Source organism: Crocodylus siamensis, chromosome 1, assembly GCF_052110815.1.
Source record: "Crocodylus siamensis isolate JL-2025a chromosome 1, ASM5211081v1, whole genome shotgun sequence".
Lineage (NCBI taxonomy): Eukaryota > Metazoa > Chordata > Crocodylia > Crocodylidae > Crocodylus > Crocodylus siamensis.
This window is the reverse complement of record NC_143395.1, coordinates 318781896-318802280: the sequence shown is the minus strand read 5'-3', so window position 1 is coordinate 318802280 and position 20385 is coordinate 318781896. Positions and strand designations below refer to the sequence as shown.

The window sequence follows — 20385 nt, the reverse complement described above, 5'->3', positions numbered from 1 at the left end:
TGACTTAGATTTTGTGGGGGAGCACCTACAAAGGCTAAATATCTATAAGTTAGTTGGACCAGATGAGCTACATCCGGAGCGCTAAAAAGAACCGGCCAACATCATTGCGCAACTGATGGCCAAGTTATTTGAAGACTTGTGGCATTTTAGAGAGGTCCCAGAAGACTGGAAAAAGCCAATGTGGTACCCATCTTTAGGAAAGGGAGAAAGGATGACCTAGGAAGCTACAGGCCAAATCAGTTTGACCTCAATCCCAGGTAAAATCCTGGAGAAAAAAAAAAACCACAGAAGAAACCATCACACAGGCTAACTGAAGGCAATATTCTGAAGGATAGCCAACACTGCTTCATCATGGGCAGGCTGTGCCAGACCAACCTCATTTCCTTCTATGAAGAAGTTACTCACCACCCAGATAGAGAAAATGAGGATGATGTTATATACTTGGACTTCAAAAAGGCCTTTGACCTGGTGTCCCAATGTCCTCATGGTCAAATTGGGAAAATGCAGCCTTGACTACTACATGGTCCAGTGGCTAGGTATCTGGCTCCATGGTAGGACCCAAAGGAGTACCGACTGACAGAACCGAGTCATCAGGGTGGAGGGGGACCAGTGGCATTCCTCAGGGCTCAGTAACTGGACCAATGCTCTTCAACATGTTCATAAATTATTTGGATTCAGGTATTACAAGCAATCTGGCAAAGTTTGCTGATGACACCAAGCTAAGGGGGAGCACTGTCATGCTCAAAGATAGGCTGGCAGTACAGGCTGACCTGGACAGGCTCATCAAGTGGGCAGACCTCAACCCAATTTCATTTAATACACAGAGAAATGCAAAGTGCTCCACTTGGGGAGAAATAACCCACACCACACTAATAGGCTTAGCAGTGCTCTGCTTGCCAGCACCACAATTGAACATGAGCCACCAATGTGAAGCTGTAGCTGGCAGAGCTAACTAAGTACTGGCATACATCAGGGTTTGGGGAAGCATCTATTCACCAAGGCTCCCCAGGGTGGATAAGAAATAATGGGAACAAGCTGATTGAAGGTTGCTTCAGGCTGGACATAAGGAAAAACTTCTTTATAAGCCAAGTGCCAAGGGTTTGGAACAGGCTCCCCCTAGAAGAGGTACAGTCATCCACCCTGGTGATCTTAAAAAAGGTCTTGAGGCCCACCTTGCTGGGATTGTAGGTGATGTGTATAGGGGCATATACCCCTCCCTCCAAAAGGTTGTTCACCACTGAAGCCGCCACCGGCTTCTGCATGTGGTCACCACTCCCCCACTGCTGCTGACACTGCCGCTGGCATCTGCGAGCAGTCCCCACTTGCTGTTTGCTACCCCTCCACCATTGGCACTACGGCCTGCATCTGCAGGCACTCCCTGCTTGCCACCATGGTACTCTACCAGTCTCAGGAGACACCAGTTGTTTATGGCTGGGATCATTTGTTCCCAGTAGTCTTTCCTGGGAACATACAGGGGGGCTGGACCTGATGATCTACAAGGCCCCTTCCTAGTTGTTAGGGGCTAGAAAACGATATTTTAAATCATTGTGGTATGTGTGCCAGTGTATCATATTATGAGGTATATGCCATTCATCAGAACAATGAAAAGATAAATTAGCCATACACATACCTTATTAGGTTAAATAAGATGGAGATTTTTAAAAAAATAGGAAGATCATCAGTAACAGTGGTCTTTATACATCTGCCTACACAACCAAATTTTAAAAAATCCTATATCAATTATCTCAACCCACTTAATTAAAAGAGGTACTGGAACAGGCAAATGTTGGAGGGAGATAGTAGAATTAAAGTGTTCTTGAAGGAGGTTGGAGACATACCAAGGGAAACAGGGTGCCATCTACCAGATAGCATTGAACCTTCCTTAGAACTCTGCAACAAGGAACTGATCACTCACCTTCTAGTGACTGCAAGAATGAAAAATTGTTAAAGCCTGGAAGAGAAGCAATTCCTGTCCTGTCTCCCCCACCCCCTGCAAAAAGCCCAAACTTAAAAAAAAAAAAAAATGTTTGGCACATTTTAGTAATGGAAAAAAGTTCCTGTCAAGTCAGTGCTCTACTGGGGAAAAACAAGCAATATGCTTACTTAGAAGTTTGGTGGATATCCTTGGAATTGGCCAATAAAAAGAATTTTCTCCTGCCTTCAGACCAGAAGGTCTGAGAAATTTTTTTCTGCATATTGAAGGAAAGTGCAAGTTCTATAAGCTAACACTTAGAAAAAACATCTTTCGAAAATTTAAAAGTTTAGAAAGCAGAGATTAGTAGAAGTTAGTAAGATTTTCCTCTGGACTTGGCATTATACACAAGACTAAATTATTATATAGAAATGAAGGAATATAAAAGCTTAACATCAATGAATACATAGAACTGTAAGAAGAATACAAAGAACTGTAAGAGACTGAAAGGAAAAAACAAAGAACACAAAACTCCTGCAGATACTGGACTTGGGTTAAAGGAGCATTGTTGATAGAAAATGATAAAATGTCTGTCTTCATGTATATTTTAGGGCTGGGCTGTTCAACTGGCAGCCCGTGGGCTGCCTGTGAGGGGTTAGTTGGCAGCCCCCAGGGTTTTACTTGGCCACTACTCCCTGCTTCACTCTGGCAGCAGCAGCAGCAGCGGCAGCAGCATCTGAAGGGTTTAGGTTCCTCCCCTCTGGCTTCTATTTGCTGCCCCATCCCAGAGCAGCATAGCACAGCTCATGGTGCCAGGAAAGCCCATGGCATGGGGTGCCACCATGACAGTGCAGAAAAGCAGCCTGTACCTTGGGAGCTAAAAAGGTAGAGCTGGGGCATGTGGACATGTGCCTGCTGCACCACGGGGTGGGAGGAAGGAAGAAGGTAGGCAGGCCCGCAGCCCATGCTGACGCTATCTACAAGGCATGCAGCCCCCCTGCCACTAAGAAGTTAGCTAACCCTGGATTAGGAGACTGGATGCATCTTTAAAACATTAAAAAACTTGTTTGTTGCTACGGTGTATTCATTAATAAATAAAAAGTTATAGGATAATTTAAAAAAAGGAACAGAAGAAGATGAATTTAAGGGGGCATGATTAAACTGGGTTTCAAGTGCAATTCAGAACTGTTCTTTTTATATCATCATCACCACCACCAAAAACTCTTCTCCATCCAGTTCTGATTCTACAGAAACAAGCAACACAGCAGCATGGCCAATGACAGGGTGACCTGGAGGCTGGTGACCAGTTCAAGTGGTGCAACTTAGTGTAGCTCAGTGGAAATCGACATAGGATGGGGCAGGCAATTATTTTGGGAAGAGGGTCACTTACTAAGTTTTGGAAAGCCATCGAGGGCCACATGACAGGCAGCCAGGGGCAGATAAATATTAATTAATTTATTTATTTTAGGGGCCCCGCAGGCTGGATAGAATGGCCTGGTGGGCCACATCCAGCCCGTGGGCTGCATTTTGCCCACCCTGACATAGGACTACACATTTCATGCAGCCAGAAGTACTATCATGGATTTATCAGAGCAGTTCTGGATAGGACAGATGGCTACATGCTGTGGTGGTGACTATTTTTCCTTAAATAGTAGTTAGTGGTCGCATCAGATGAACAGGAAATGCACTTAATTCATTCTTAATAATGAATTCATCATTGTAGACTATGAGACTAAGAATACTAATGTAACCAAGGGTTCAGAGGAGCAAAAGCACCTACCTGGGAATATGAAAACTCCAGTCCAGTGACGGAGAAGACCACTTCACCACAGGTCATAAGGAAGTACTGAGGGATCTGCCAAGCCATGTGAACTGTATTGGGAGGGATATCCTTTATGTATCTCATCTTTAAACCACTGCTTCCACACTGAAGTATTGATAAGTAAAACACATTAAAAGTTAGGATGAGAAAAAAGCTGTACATAAACATATTCCATTGAAGAGCATAGTTTTTTCCAGTCCCAAGGCTATATTCTTGCCCAAAATATAAGGTTTAGGTAAACAGCGCTCATTAAGCCCATAGTGCTATGGCATTAGCAATCCCAACATTACACTAAGTTCTCTCATTTTTAATGCTTCTAGTAGTTAGTTTTGTGACCGCTATTAAAAGCCTAGAATATATGGAGACCATCAGTTTCAGGGCTGTTTAAGTAGGGCAACTACATTTTTAAACGTAATCTGGAACACTGCCAATCCCTGCCCCAGGCTGGAGGAGCAGTGCCCAACCCAGTGTGTCCCCTGCCTCTGCTCAGGAGAGCGCTAAAAAGGCACCAAAATACAAGTTCACCCAGGGCACCACACACACATGCGCACACAGCCAGCCAGGACATATGGTCACCCCATGTTTAAAGTACACAGCACCATCAGTGCTCGTCACTTAACAAGCATTCCTTACAACATTGTCAGTGATGTGGCATTAACAGCCCAGAAGCCAACATCCCTTCCTCATTTTCAAAGCTTCTAAAAGAAGTCTTTTGACAGCTCCTTCCCCTTCACTGTTGCTATTAATGGGAGTATAGTTAGTTAACTTACAATTAGCATGCAGTTAAAAGGGAATACAATTAAACAGATGGTAGGACTGAATGATGTTATACACTTAAAAACACTTGTTATGGAACTGACAGGCAGGTGAATTATATTTATATAAAAGGTAAGCAACAGATTAATTGGGGTTGGCACTATGTTATGCAATTAAGCAAATTATTCACTTACGTAGTATGCACCTAAGTAAAGCATACAATATTCTAAAATTAGAAATGCAATAAAAGATTTTCAATAAAATAATCTTCTCAACGCTACAAAAGAAAAGACAACACTACATATAGAATTTTAAACAAGAGATAGGTTAATGGCTGAACTCATGAGATCTTTAGGGGTATAGGTCGTAGCTGTCCATGTTGGTCTGAGGCCATAGGCAGACAAGGTTCTTTGAGCGAATCTGATCTCTCATTAGACCAAACTTAAATTTTTTTCCAACTATTTAAGTTGATCACAAATGTTTAATTGGTCTAATAAAAAGATATCATATTCCCCCAAAGAACCTTGTCTGCCTGAGATCTTTAGGATTTTTGTACCCAACTGGGCTCCAGGTTTTTAAATATAGTAATTAAAAAAGTAATACCCATCTTATAAACCAATTCATTATGGGCATTTTTGCATTACATTCATTATTTTATTTATTTATTTATTTATTTTTACAGCCTATTAGAACTATATGAAGGTTCTTTTATAAATAGTATAAACCAGATTTCCTATAGTAGAGGATATTGCAGATAGCATTAATAAGCAAGAAGGACATCAATGCCTTGCTCTTCTTCCCCACTTTAAGTCAATACAAGAGGTGATTCTCCAGCAGCTCCGTGCAATGCAGCAAACCCAAGCAGCAGCTCATAGGATTCTCCAATGTGGGCCCCTTTCTCCAGCCCATTGCTCAAGAATGGTATTATTTTCCGTAATAAATCTGTCCTTTTTGTGTTTATACTGCTTGCAAGGAGAGGGGTTTGTTTATGCAGGACAACCAGCCAGATTCAGTGATCCCAGATTTCTGGGTGGGGACTCAAGCCACAGTAAACTTATCGGGTACCCCAAAATTTGAACCCAGTCCTTGTTGCTGCTGACCGGTGCCTAGCAGAAGGGTTGCATTTTCTGCAACCTCAACTTACTTCATTAATTATAATGGTGTATGCACTGCCGAATCCAAATGGCATTGATTGTTGTTGGCACTTTGAACCGTTAGTAACAGCAACAATTTCTTTTCTGAGGAAAAAAAGAAATTTAAAATTAAAAAAAAAAAAAACTGAAGTCGCATAAAAATAGAAAATATTCCATGTAGCTTTCCCAGTGACAAGGATGTGTCTACTTAAAGCTTTTGGATTAAAGTAAAGGAAGATACTTACGTCCCTTTTTCAAATGCTGTATAATTGCTTGCAGAACAAGTCTGAACGTCTCCAAAATTAAAATTATTCATTGTAATGTTGGCAGTTGAAGGCAAGTTATTTATAAATCTTTAAGAGACGAAAGAAACAGATTCTGGTTTCAGATTCTATAGAATAGTGGGGTGTAATAAAATAAAGCCTAGACAAAGATATTCTTTATATTGTATACTACCACCAACAGAACAGGTACTTTACATCATATTTATCCTTTTCGTCCACCTTCATGTAACTAGACTTTGATTTTTTTTAAGTAACACTCATCTTTAAAAATGTGTAAACAATGCAAAACTCAAAAAGAATCCATGCATTTTGCACCGAGTCAGTAAGATAAAACTTGTTTTCTCAGTAACAAATCCAAGTAGAAGATACCAAGAAGCAGACAAAAGATATCAATTAAAAAGATGTTCTTTAAGTGGTCAGTCACTTGCACTTTAAAAAACAAAGCAATTATTATTTTTACATAAGAACATATACCTGATTAGATTTTTTCCTTCTTCTGGCTTTGAAGAAATGTCATCATGGACCTGGTGGAAAAAGACAAATCATCATTAATAAGACGTGCATCTGTATCTTTAACAAGCTATGGTGTTCACTATTTTGTGAATATACACAGTAGGTCTTAACAAAATACAAAATTAAGTCTTCTCTTTTAAGGTAACACCAGTGATAGCTGTAAAGCATCCACTTGTTTATCCAGAAATATTTAAAAACTATTTCTTGAGGCTCAAATATTCTGTCACAAGGCACATATAAATATACAGTATACATAGGGTGCCTATACGAGAGTGTGCAATCTGGGATATTGCCTGCCTACCACACCCTGTCCCCCTTGCAGGCTGCAGAGTTTCAATGGCCTATTAGTGACCCCTTGTTTTATACTTCACAAATATTAACAGTCACTTGTGAAGTAGCAATCAACGCATTTCACAGCTACTGCTACTCTGCCTGTGTGCTCTGCACCCAGGATACTCAATTTTAGTTGTTTTCACGAGCTGACTGGGACCAACCTCCCAAAATCTGGGACTGTCCCAGCCAAATCTAGAATATATGGTCACCCTAAGTATAGATATATGAAGATATTCCTCTGCCATCCAAGGATTGGCATCTTAAACTCCCTTCACGCTCTGACAGTAGGGCTAGGAGGGGCCCTCAAGAGATTATCTAGTCTAGGGGCAGGCAAAAAAAAAAAAAAAACGTCTGGCCTACAGGCTGGATCAGTCCTGCAGCAAATTCCATTTCCAGCAGCCCCTGCCCACATCACTGCAGCCAGTTTCCATAGAGAACCTAGCAGCAACCACGCTGTAACAGCAGGGGGCCAGTTCCCATGGAGCACTGGCAGGGTCTGCAACTGGGCAGGGAGCTGCTCTGGCACCGGGATCTTGTGACAGGGACAGCATGGTCCAGAGCCAGGGCACAGCTGCAATCTGTTGCCTGCACACCCCGGGCAGGGGCATTCAGGCAGTGGATCACTGCTCTGCCTCAGCTCCAGACCATGCTGTCACCGCTGCAAGATTTTGGCTCCGGCTGCACAGCAGTTCCCCATCCAGCTGCACACCTTGCCAGCATTGCTGGGACTGGTCTCCATACTAACTCTGACCCCATGCTGTTATGGTACCATTGCTACTGGGGTTCTTCATGGAAACCAGTTACAGTGACACAGGAAGCGGGAAGTGGAGTCCAGCCATATCCAACATTTTACCACCTCCCCACCCCCTGGTCGCCCCTGCAACCTAGACCAACCCAAGGATCAAATCTGTGACCTTGGTATTATCAGCACCATGCTTAGGTGTTTTCCATTTACACAAGTATGAAGTTAAAAGTTGAGATCCTAGATAGGATTTAAATAACTTACCAATGTATCTATGATAGTCCCGTTGTCATTTTTTATTTCAAGAGTATAACGGTTTTGTCCCAAAGCAGTCAAAGTCTTACTTTTGGTTAGATTTCCAAAGGAAACAGTTAATGCATTTAAGCTGGCAGTGTCAAGCGTGAAGTAATCAGTCTATTGAAAGAGACAAAAACATTGCTATATATTTCTATATCACCATAGACTATCTATGTATTTATCAGGATCCTTTAGATCAGGGGCAGGCAATTATTTAGGGCAGAGGGCCACTTACTGGAGTTTTGGCAAGCCATTGAGGGCCGCATGACAGGCAGCCCAGGGCAGATAAATACTGATTTTCTAAATTTTTTTTTTTTTTTTTTTTTTTTTTTTAGGGGCCCCATGGTCCAGATAGAAAGACCTTGCAGGCCACATCCAGCCCCTGAGCCACATTTTGCCCACCACTGCCTTAGATGCAAGACTTCCAAGATGTATTAGTTATGTCACGCTTGATCTCCAACATTTCATATATGCCTTGTAAGTCTGGGTTAAGGCTCTTACCAAGTTTTATGCATCTAAAGACTGTAACTATTGGTCTATCATGGTTTTTGTTTAATTTTTTCCTTCATGCAGACTCCCAGGATTATAAATGTCATTCACACATGAAGTAGCAGCACTTTTCAGTAAGGACGCTCATTTTTCCCTGAAAGGTATTAAACTGATAGTCTCAGAGCCAAGTTCTCTCTTCAGCAAGAGTACAGGTACAGCACTGGCAGAGGCCATGCTGCATTCCCCACATGGCAGCACTAACGTGTCAATTCTTCTGGAAAAGTTTCAAAGACAGTGCAGCCAGTATACCACCAGGAATGTCAACAGGGCATTCATTTGTGCCACCTGTAAGGAGATTTCCCCCAACCACCCATTTTTCTCCATTTAGATTTTAAGATCACCAGGCCAGCCTGCCTCTTACTATGTTTACAGACAGGACAATGGGCTCTGACCTTGGGTGGAACAAAGAGCTCCTAGAATACACATTAATAATTAGTACAGTCATTTGTCCATTTCATGCAGACCACCCATCATATGGCAACAACTTTCATTCATTAAATACATGTCGTGCACTGGAGTTGAACTGACCCTCTACAGGTTAAAGGCTCTACATTCCACTGAAAAATTCTGGAGTCATCTAGTCCCTCCAGAAGCAATATTTGGCAAGTGTCAGCTCTGCAGAAGTGAAACATTGAACTCTGCAAGGCTGTCTAACTTGCACATATAAAAAGACAGCCTTATACATTCAGTTCCTTGATGTGGATGTGTTTGCTCTGAAGGTTGGGTCCCAGTATCTGTACCTCTTTGGACACAGGCAAGTACTATTCCAGATTTACCTTCCTGGGAAGCACAATAGGACAATGTTTGGTCTACCATGGTGTATTTTATGGATATAGAGGGACAGTCTCAGTTTGCGGAACTTGCTGGCAGCAATTTGCTCACTGCTTCAAACTAGAACTCTGCCTTCAGCAGAAAGTAGTAAAATGATAGTCTGTACTTTCTCACCTGACTTAGCGGGGTTTAAGGGGACAATATAGTGCTTTATAAAATGCAAGAACTGGAGAGCAATTATACGTTGACCCCAACAGCCATATAATTTTTGGATGTAAGCTACAGATTTGTTTTACCAGCAGCCATGGAGACCAGCCAACTATCAACCCATGGACTGGAATACTAGCCATGGAGACTCCAGCCTGTTTGCTGACAGGGATGTGGGGAAATGTACTTGTGTATAGGGTACTAAGATACCATGTTATGTTACATGCTTATCTGTAAAGTTTCAGCAGCAGAACATGGAGGTTTCTCTCACTTGTGGGTATATAGGCTTCTATAGTCTGCTTGAGCCCCATTTTAAATGCCTGTGAGATTTGAATCTGCCACTAAAAATCTTCTGATGTTCCTCATGCTTACCAGCCCTAAATCAAGTAACTACAAAAACCACTTAAGATGCCTCCACCTTGGACTGAAAGTTTCTTAAGTAGCTATATTTGGGCTGCTTGCATATGCTCAGAGGTGATTTAAATCATACACCTAACTTCCACCATAAGCTCAGTTATGATCCAAGTTGGAAAAGAAATCCACATTCACAGAGCATGCCAAATGTTTGATCCACTTTGACAGCACTGAGTGCCAGTGACGATAGTAGCCGTGTCCACCTTTGTGCAAATCCAGTGGACAGTACTTGCCTAGGAAAAAAGGGACACCTGAGTTCTGTGCCCTCCTCAACCAGAAGACTGACCTGAATTGCCCTGCTCCTTAGGGCAGGAGTTTTCAACCTTTTTTAGTCCAAGTACCCCCAGCAGCCAGACACCAAGTTGGGGGGTGGCAGGAAAGAGAGGGGTGGCACACAAGCGGGTGGGGACAGAGTGCCACTGCCTCCCAGGATCAGGGCTGGTGCAGGGTAGGACAGCTCACTGGGCTAGTGTGTGTGTGGCAGCAGCAGCCACCGTGTGAAAGCTATCCTACCCCACAGAGCACCACTACCCTTACCCTGCCCTGGCCCTGCTCCTTGGAGGTGGCAATACCATCCCCACCCACCCATGTGTACCCGCTAGGACCACTCTGCATACCCCCAGTTGACAACCCCTGCCTTGGGAGAATGCTCAAACCACCACCAAGGTACAGAACTGCCTGGGTGGGTGTTGGGGGAGGGCAGGGGGAGGGGTCCCTAAATTTGTTTTTTTGGGGTTTTGTGTGTGTGTGTTTTTTTTTTGTTTTTTTTTTTTTACTTACTTCTCCTTGAGATGGTAAATGCACATTATGAAGTCCAGGGCCAAAGTTTACTTCCGCCTCAGCAGTATCTAAATTTATTACTTTGATTTGGGTTTGTCCTGCTACAGGGAAGACTGGAAGAGTTTTCTGGGGGGGGAAGGAGAGAAAGGAAAGAGTGAAATAAATGAACTAGCAAGTCATATGAAACATACTATAATAATTACAGTGACTAATTATTCTGAAGAAAATTGACAATTGCATGACAGTCCTTCACAATTAACATGTACGATGTTACAACATTGCAAATAGTTTTAGCTACTGCTGCTGTGTAATTCTTTACCATCTTAACAAGAAAGGACACTTTTTAATGAAGAGCACTCCACAAGCATATAACTCCTATCCAGATTCCTTCCCTGTTCTGACCATCATCACAAGGATATAGGCCAATAGGTTCTGTGCCTCATTTATTCTAGTGAGAAATAATAAAAGGCACAGCTACAAGCGGGACTCTCCAACAGGCACAGCTACAAGCGGGACTCTCCAACAGAAGCAAGTCTCACTCCACATTCAAAGATAGAAGGGGAAAGAAAAAAAGACGACTATTTGGAGTTCTCACTTTCTACCCAATCAAACAAATAAATGCCTTTGTATTAGTAGGGGAACAAAAAAAGTCACCTTAGTACCTGCAAGCATAAAAAAATTAGCACCACTATGTATATTTTCATCTCTTCCCCGCAAGTGTTACCTTGCCTATATATTTTAAAGCTGCAATTTCTTTTCCATGCTCTCCTTTCATATCCCACCATCAAAAAAGGAAAAAGTGCTCTCTTGCCTCTTCTTTTTTTTTGGCAGGTAACCTATATCTACCACTAGGATGTAAAAATTTTTTTTGCGGGGGAGGGGGAACCAGAGAGAGAGAGACACTGCTCTAGTACACAGAGGCAAGACTGGTTTATGTGCCACTTATGCCCTAAAAGGGCTTAAGACATGTTAGAACTGCACCCATTTGCACTACCTGAAGACCGTGCTTTTCAAACTTTATCATTGACAAGTAAATTTAAATAAATATATAGCTGGTATTTCCATTCTTACTTTGTGACACTAATTGTTCTGGATATCAGGCTTGACCTCCACTCAAAGCATGAGAAAAAATACAAAAGAATTCCCCTATAAACCAAACAATTAAGCCTGTTTTTCAACTTTGACCATCAAACAAATACCTCAAAAAAATCAGGTAAAAATGCATGAGAGACTTCTATGAAGATAAAAATCATCCGATCTAGATCACTCTGTATTCTATCACCCTCCCTCCCCCCAAAAAAAATCAGTGGTGTAACTAGGACAGGCCAACAGGGGCAGCTGTGCTGAAAGCCAGCTGGGGGGGGGGGGGGTGGACAGGGGGAAAACCAACAGCTACCCCTGCAGCCACGCAATTGTGCCTGTAGTGCAGCACCAGCTAGAAGTTGCTGTTGGCCATGTGTGTGCAGCAGCTGCCCAGGGTACCCAGCCACACTGTCATACTTCTCACTTATGCTTCCCCATGCCTCCATTTTTCATATTCACGTTTAGTTAACAGGTTTAGAAATGGAGTTATTCATTCATCGACACAGTGGGAATCATCTTCACTCACCCAAATCTGTACTAAAAGATCATTGCTTAGATGGACTAGATGATAACTTACATCTATTTGCACTTGTACCAACGCAGCAGCAACAAACGCCATAGCTGCTAGGAACATACCAACCGTCATTCTCCTCAGGGGCCTAAAACAGCAACAAAAGAAACAAAAAACCTTAGTGGCAGTACTATCCCAAAGCTTCAACTGTAATTTTTCCTTTTCATTACAGAAGACAGTATAGTGTTCTCTTTTGGAGAACTAACAGTTACACATCTCATTAAACCTCATGCATAGATGTTAGTTGTAGCTACCCTATGGGGACATCTAAACTTCTTGTATAAGGTCAGTTGGATCTTAAGGTGACAGGTTACAAAGGTGTGTGGCTCATTTCTAATGTTAATATAATTTGTTCAGATAATGGCCAAGTTTGCACAGTTGTTTTGAAAAGTTTAAACTTTACAGTTATGCTCTGTAAGGAGGATTTCTTTTTGTGCATACATTGCAGTGGTAAACAATGGTAAAACCTGAACATTACTTAATTGGAGAAAAAAATTGCTTTATAAAAATGACATGAGGATTTTTTGGCTTACCATCATTTAAGAAGTGATTGAATTCAATACTCTGGCATTAAAAGTAAAATTTATGCCATGTGATGCTAAACATTTGTATTCCCAGGAAGGAACATTCAAAAAAGACTCTACCTTTTCAATTTAATCCAAAACTTAGTGGGGGAAAGAGATAAGCTAGCAAGGTTTCCAAGTTAAATTCTCCTATACCCACACATTTTTCTAGAAGTGGGACAAATTTTCATAAAAATGGAACAATACAGTTTCATTAAATTTAAAAATTGATTCATTCTTCTTACTCACAATTTGTTTGATTCTATTTAGAAGCAAACTCCCAGACAGCTCCTGTGTATTTTTGTTTGCAGTGTTATACACAGAGCTGGTAGACTCAAATTCAGAAAAGGAAATAAGGTCACTAAGGAATAAACTGAGGAATACCTTGCAGATGCCAAGAATAGAGAGTTTAATTATAAATCCCATAAAAAAAGCCTTAAAAGTTCAGTTACAAAATGTCAAGCTCCTTGCTAAGACCCCACTTTATTGTGTGAGAAAGCACTGGCTGAATAGACATTTTTCATGCCACTGAGGCTGAACCTCAACCGACTCCTAAAAAAGGTTTGTTTTTTTAGTATTATCTAGACTAGGAAAATGGCTGCATTTGAGTTGAGCCAAACCAATTTAGGTCAGTTGAAAACCCTACAACACCAGCTTAACTGAGTCAGTGCAACTGAAAAAGGTATCCTTCTTTTGTAGAAAAAGCTTGTGGTTCTTCCTCCCTTTTGGTTACAAATAATGCACCGCCTTCATATTTTCTAAATTGCGTTCCAAAACAGAGCTCCCTCTGTCAGCAGTGCAGCAATGTGAATACATAATTAGTTTTTACCTACAACCTCTAGTGACCCACCATTGGCTCTATTCAGTTAAAAGGCAAAGATACCTTCACAGAACAGCCATGTATGTTTAATTTTCATGCTACAAAACAGAAATTAAGGATGAAACTAACAACAACATACTGCCCCCCTTTAAATCAAGTGAATTTTTACTATTACCTCCACAGGGGCCAGGATTTCACCTTCACTTCACTGAAGTCTCTGAGCACTTGTACATATGACAGTCATCACAATGTTCACATGATGAAAATGTGTGTGGCTTAATGGAGTCGCATTACATGCGCACTAGTTTTGGGTATTTTATATTAGTTTGCAACGATGCATTGCACTTGTCAGGTCCCCACCTGGCTGCAGGAGGGGTGGGCAGGCTTCACAGGAAGAAAAAAGGATTGAGCCCCTTTCCACTTCTACCTTCAGCAAGTGCATTCTGAAGGCAGAAGCAGCAAAGAGCCCGATCCTTCCCCTACCCCCACCACTCTCCCTCCTTCTGGCAGAGCCTGCCTGCCTCTCCCCCACAAGCTGCCAGCAGGCTAAGCAGCCCCTGAACTGCAGGGAGCCCTGGTTCTTCTTTCTGCAGCAGGGGTGCCCCCCCAGCTCAGATGCAACACCCAACCCAATCCAACTCTTCCCTGAGCCAGCCTGCTGGGCACTGCTTCCTGGATGAGCTCAGGGTAGAGTTGGATAGGGCCAAGTGCTGCTTCCAAGCTGGAGCAAGCACCCACCCCGACAGCAGGCCAACTAGGCAGCCCCAAGGGGTGCCACCACCACCAGAGGGAAGGAGTCAGGGCCCCCTGCAGCTTGGGGGCCACTTGGCCTGCTGGCAGCTCAACCCCCCCCCACCCCCCAGCTGTGGGCAGGGTCTGGCTTGGACAAAAAAACTCCGAACAAGGAGAAGGAGCAGGGCCCCTTGCGGTAAGGTGACAAAACAATTGAAATAGTGGGTTTTTAATTGAAACCCACCATTTCAAATTTTTAGGGGGAACAGAATAAAACCCCCAAGGACTAACCCCACACCACATGTACAAGCACCCTCTATCTTTCTCACCGGGGGGGGTGTTATATATGGATTCCAGCCAAGGGCATCTACAGAAATCAAAATGCCTTTTACGTTCATCTGTTATTCATAGGCATGGACCTTGATTTTTTATTTTGGTGGAAGTCTTCTCAGTTGCATTATTACAAGCATAACAATTTAAAAGGCAAGTCATTTACAAACCTAAGCTGGTCAGCCAAAATATGCATCAACTTACGTGAAACTGATCCCGCATTTTTTAATTAAAGGATAAACCACGGTATCTACAACTGGGACCATAACAATGATCAGGATTGGGTTCACAGTCTAATATAAAAATTATGAGAGAGAAAAAAAAGTTAAGACCTTACCAATGTCTTTTTAAATAAAAATATAAAAGTGATATAAAAAACAATCTTAGGGGACCTTAAAAAAAAAACAACTCCAAAACCCACCCCCTCAAACATAAGAGATGAATGTACCTGCATTTGGTCTGGCTGAATCTGAATAGCTCCCTGAAAAAAAAAAAAGAGGGTAGATATGGCTTAATATCAGAACTCAAATGAAACAAATAAATTTTTTTTTAAAAAATACTACATTTATGTTCAAGTAACTTACAAAGTCGCCATCCATTGTAGTGGCTTGCAACGTCCATCTCGATCCCTTAAAATACAAAGTAGTAATTAAATACTACAGTAAAGCAATCCACTAAAATTTTCCTTACACTTTTATAGCAAGGAAAGATGGGGAGGGAGGAATCCATGGCAAGGGAAGAGAAGGAGAGCTATTCTGTTTTAGGATTTTCTTCTTCTGCATCAGTATCAGAAAAAGGTCTGCTCCTGAATGATTTGAAGCAGGGGTGTCAAACTCATCAGGCCCTGCAAGCTGGATGAGTACTGTGGAGCTGGCCTGCAGAACAGCCCCACATACCAGAACCACCATATCCCAAATCCCATTCCCACACGTCTCAGTGCACACCAAATTGACTGCACCTGCCACATGCAGCACACAGGGCCAGTCCAGCACAGTGCATACAGCATGCTGGTCTGTTTAAGACCCACAGGCTGTATTTGTCCTGCAGGCCCTCTCTGACATCCGATTTAAAGGAAAGGTTTCTTATGATTCACTTCACCATCCACTCATTGAATTTAAAAAAAACCCAACAACTAAACACACACTCCACAAAATATATAGCAAGAGTTGAAATGCTACATTGGAATCAGAGTATAAATTGTTATACTCACACATACACATCCCCATGGACAGATCTAGGATTTTATAAAAGAGGGGAAGGTGGCACGAGCAGCCACCAGCACTGCAGAGGTTGCTGCAACTCTTGCTCACAGCTTTCCCCCCCCACAAACCTATAGGTGGGCATACCCTGCAGCAGAAGCAGCAGGGGACTTGAAGACTTCCAGTCAATCCCCTTTCCTTCCTCTTCACGCCCCACCCCCCTCATGTTGGCCACTGTCACCATCCCCATTTGCAGCCACAGCCACCTTAGGGATGGTGGGGAGGCTCCACAGCTGCGCCAGCCTCACTTCAGCCAAGCTGTGGGGAATGGGATCAGCTGGGAACACAAGAAGTGGTCATTAGGTTCCCTTCTTCCACCCTTGCTCCCAGGCAGGCAGGAAACACCGTCAGGGACTGAGCAAAAAAATGGAACCCACCTAGTGCTGCTTCTATCCTTGGCTGAGTCCAACTCACTCCAAATAGGAGTATTTCCTGTCTCCCTCCTCCCCAAGCCATAGGGATAGCGGGACCAGCAGCAGCAGGTAGGGGAAGTTGGGAAATGGGAGGGGATGGGACATGCCACAGATGGGAAGGGAACAGGCAGAATTCTTACTTCCTTTTGGAACTTAAATAAAAAAGAATTAATCCCCAACTTCTACTTCAGTGGCACTGACTGAGAGCAGACTGCATCCACATCACTGTAGCCCCTCTGGATCTGCCCCTGCACACCCCTTAAAACAAGGGAATATGCCATTTAAAAGTTTGCAGAGAGTAATTAAACAGGATATTAATTCTTTATTATATCTTTGGGATATGCAAATCATAATGGAATATGCATCATTGTCAAGAGATACTCAATTCCATAATAGGTATTTAGTCCTGAAATGAATTCATAGAAGGGGTCATCTATTAATGTTTATTGCTCATTGCTGCCAAATTACAGTTGGACCCAGGAAAGCTATATTATATGAAAACAAAGTTCAATATATACACAGAGTTTGACCAAAAGCTTTCAAACCTGGGAATTTACAGCAAGATTTCTAAATCTGTATGTAGGCACAAATACGAAAAGTCTGTTCTTAAGAGGGCTAAGCATCAACTTATCCCACTGAAATCAAGGGATTAGGAAACCAATTCATAAACACATAGGCTTGAAATATTGGTGCAGATATATCAACTGAATAGTTCAATGATTTCTTATTTGGATGATCATGTTTAAGAATAGCGAGATACCAAAGCATTTAGAGTACAAGTCTATGCTGTACCTCTTATTTGACTGTGCATAAGCAGTAGGAGCCAACCCAGTTTTAAGAGACACCTTTTTTATCTCCCCAGTCCTGGCCGATAACTAAAACAGCTGTTCTACCCCCACCCCTTGCTGTAGGAGCTTCATCTGGCTTTGTGGGCTGCAAAAGTGCCTGGAATTTCTGGAGTAACGTGCCAGGCCCCAACATCTGGCATCTAGGTCCCCAAACGGCAGCTCCCTGGCTGTTTTCTAGAGTGTCTGGGGGAATCCACATCAAACTGGCAATATGGTTTTAGAGTCTTTAGGTGTGTATAGATGAAACAGGGGGGCTAAATTTAAGTGGTGGGTTTTAAAAAAACATCGCTTCAATTTTGGGCTGATTAAACCCCTGTGTTACACTCACACCCCACTGACTTACCTGCCTCTCCAGAGGGGAGGAGAGGGCGAGAAGGCAGCCAAGGCTCCTCGCAGCAGCAGTCCCCCCCAGGCAGTACCCACCCTCAGGCACCCAGCTCGGGCAGTTAAACAGCTGCGTAACCACACTTCAAGCACAATGAGATAGTATTGCACAAGCAAATAGATACTTGTTGATCCACATGGCTACTTGGCAGGTTGCAGGGTAGGCTGCACTCTGGCTGGGCAGGGATGTTGCTCCACAGACACACAAGTCCTAAAAGTCTGATTTGGCAAAAAGAGGTGAGGAGGAAGACCCTCCCATGTTTCAGCCCAATCTAGTGATTAGAGAACTCGTACCAGAAGCAGGAAGCCCATATTGTAGGCCTCACCCAGGAAGGGGCTTGAGCCTGCCTTACGCAGTGCTCTCTCCAGTCTTCCTTTTCCCATTGTATCCTTGGATCTTGGATTTGATATTCATTGGATAAAATGGATGGACAGCAGCAGGGATGTTTCTGTCCCATTGAGAACAAACATCCAGAGGCCCCTGCTGTTCCAGAGCAGCAACCATTTCATTAAGCCACATGCTCTGCAGCTTGGTCTCATCCTCCTGGCCCCACATAGCTCTCTCAACTCACAATAAATATTAGTTCGGATTGTCAATAAATCACACTGCTCAACCAGGGTCCAAAATTCTGCCCTCAGCTATGGGCCTGCTACAGCCATTGATTTCACAGCTGAAAGTAATTGCAGGTATAAGTTACAAAAACATTAAATATTTGTTCTACATTACCTGCTGATCAAAGAGTGCCCAGAACATGGGGAGAGGAATGTACAGGAAAAGCACCCTCAAGACCATCTTAGTCTGAGTAATAAGTCGGTTCTATAATGAAGAAAAATAAAAAATTAGCCCACAAGTTCCATACACATTTATCTTATTACATGCATGTTACATTCATACCAACATCTTAAAACATAGGCTCTGATCACACAAGTACACATACTGAACTTCACTGGTTGGGCATATGCTCATGGCAAATGGGGATATGCACAGTGCTTAAAGTGCAACACATGCATAAATCTTTGCACTTCTAGGATCTAAAATTCTCTTGGGGACTAAATTAACATGACAACTGAGGACAGTAACTAAGAGAGGCACTGGTATGCATGGACAAGAGATGGAAGGAAGGATGAACAAGGAAATACAGTAACAAAATCCCTGATTACTCAGTAAGGCCTATATGTATTTTGAGGATTCCAAAAGGACTACTTTTGTTGTTAGTATTATTTTCTCATCTCCCATATGTGACATAGCAGAAGTTCAATTTTAAGGGGTTTGAATGACGAGGTAGATTTGGTAAGTGTATTACATATATGGGGAGCTGCATGAAAGAAAGTGTTCAGGAAGGAGCAAGACAGGATATAGGGGCGAACTGTTTGTGTCATTGAAGACAAGCCAGACAAAAGGAAACGTAGGTTGGTCCTGAATGGTATAGACCTTTGGAAGTCATTAAAAGGATCTTGAAAATCAACATGGAGTATTAACTATGTGTAGGTAGTGAAGAGATATAGTGATGGCCCCAATTACTACATTGGTAACATTTTAGTTCAAATTTTCAAGCTCATCTTTAAGCATGAGAGCTAGAAATGCTAGGGCAGATCACTGGTATAAGCTGTCACAAGACCACTGGCTTTAATGGGCTTGTTGCAGTTTACACAAACTGAAATCAGACTAATTTTTAATGTAAACTTAGATTCCAGAACACTATGCCACAGAGAGGAGTAGATTGTGACAATTACAACATTTACTTCAATCCTCATTAGTCATGTGGCTCATTTACACAGGCCGCCTGTGTAAACATAGGTTTTATATATGTTTATCCATTGTATATAAAACTTATTATAATACACAGAGGCTAAGAACAGACATTGCATTTGTCCCTGGACAAGTTGTGTCTGTATTTTTCCCAGAAAAGAAAATATCCTGGAATTGGCAGAGACACACACACTACCCCATCTAAAACAGGGTTGAGTGAGCAACTGAATGCACAGCTGTTTTTCTGCTATTGATGCAATACGGTCCTGAGATAACCATTCAAATGCACTTTGTGTTGCCTTGGGATAAACCGTTAGTATTTCTCATCCCTTTTTAGGACTTATCCCAGGACCACAGACATAGGCACCCAAATGACTGCACTTTGTCCTGCAAAAAATGCCTTATCCTGGAGCAAAATGTGGCATCAGTTTATAGCTACACACTATAGCATGTGCACATAATACATATACATACATATGTGGGACTTCATCTGACATTTGTTTTGAAGCTGGGACACCGATATTATGACCATCATATTTACACTGATGATGCCGATTACTTGCTAAGATAGGTACCAGTTAAATCTTAGGCATTTTTTGCAAGAGAAACAGTTTTTGTTCAGCCCATTGTTATTTCCTCAGTGCAGCACGTGATCATGCACAAAAGCTGGGATTCCTCTGAGAGGGACAGACACTACATTAAAGCATGCTACCATCATGACATCTCACCTGAGCAGTTAAATTTAGTCAGAGACCTACCTCAAGATTGCTGGAGACAAGCACATAGATTAGCTGCACTGGTATGCAGTTCAGAGATTATGTACCCAGTGACCAAAGCAAATGGAACAATGTAGGAAAAGCAAAGAAATAAGTCTCTCCATGAATTCACGTGCACACAAAAATTACTCACGTCATACTTTTCACTAGCCCAGTCCAACCAGTGTTCTCTTTTGGGGACTTGCTTGCTCCGATGTTGAAACCTGTTTTTAACAGCAAACTGTGAAGAGACCATTTGTATATTCTGATTAAAATGTGCCAGCTGCCATTCAAAAATGACATGACAAATATTTATAGGTGTAAAAATCAAAGGCTTATTGTCCCAAGGGAATCTTTAAAAACA

At 42.3% G+C, this 20385-nt stretch overlaps 1 protein-coding gene across 1 annotated transcript in view; it reads right to left on the bottom strand.

The window, feature by feature from the left end:
* Nucleotides 1-20385, bottom strand: part of SLC15A1 (solute carrier family 15 member 1) — a 53837-nt gene that overhangs the window by 8478 nt on the left and 24974 nt on the right. Inside the window, exons 10-21 of the mRNA XM_090031698.1 lie at nucleotides 20176-20262; nucleotides 18244-18333; nucleotides 15197-15241; nucleotides 15061-15093; nucleotides 14817-14905; nucleotides 12174-12255; nucleotides 10514-10639; nucleotides 7760-7909; nucleotides 6382-6431; nucleotides 5869-5976; nucleotides 5635-5728; nucleotides 3693-3839 (exon numbers count right to left, since the gene is read on the bottom strand). Of these exons, the coding sequence (XP_089887824.1) occupies nucleotides 3693-3839; nucleotides 5635-5728; nucleotides 5869-5976; nucleotides 6382-6431; nucleotides 7760-7909; nucleotides 10514-10639; nucleotides 12174-12255; nucleotides 14817-14905; nucleotides 15061-15093; nucleotides 15197-15241; nucleotides 18244-18333; nucleotides 20176-20262 (1101 nt within the window). The remainder of the gene's footprint in view (nucleotides 1-3692; nucleotides 3840-5634; nucleotides 5729-5868; nucleotides 5977-6381; nucleotides 6432-7759; nucleotides 7910-10513; nucleotides 10640-12173; nucleotides 12256-14816; nucleotides 14906-15060; nucleotides 15094-15196; nucleotides 15242-18243; nucleotides 18334-20175; nucleotides 20263-20385) is intronic.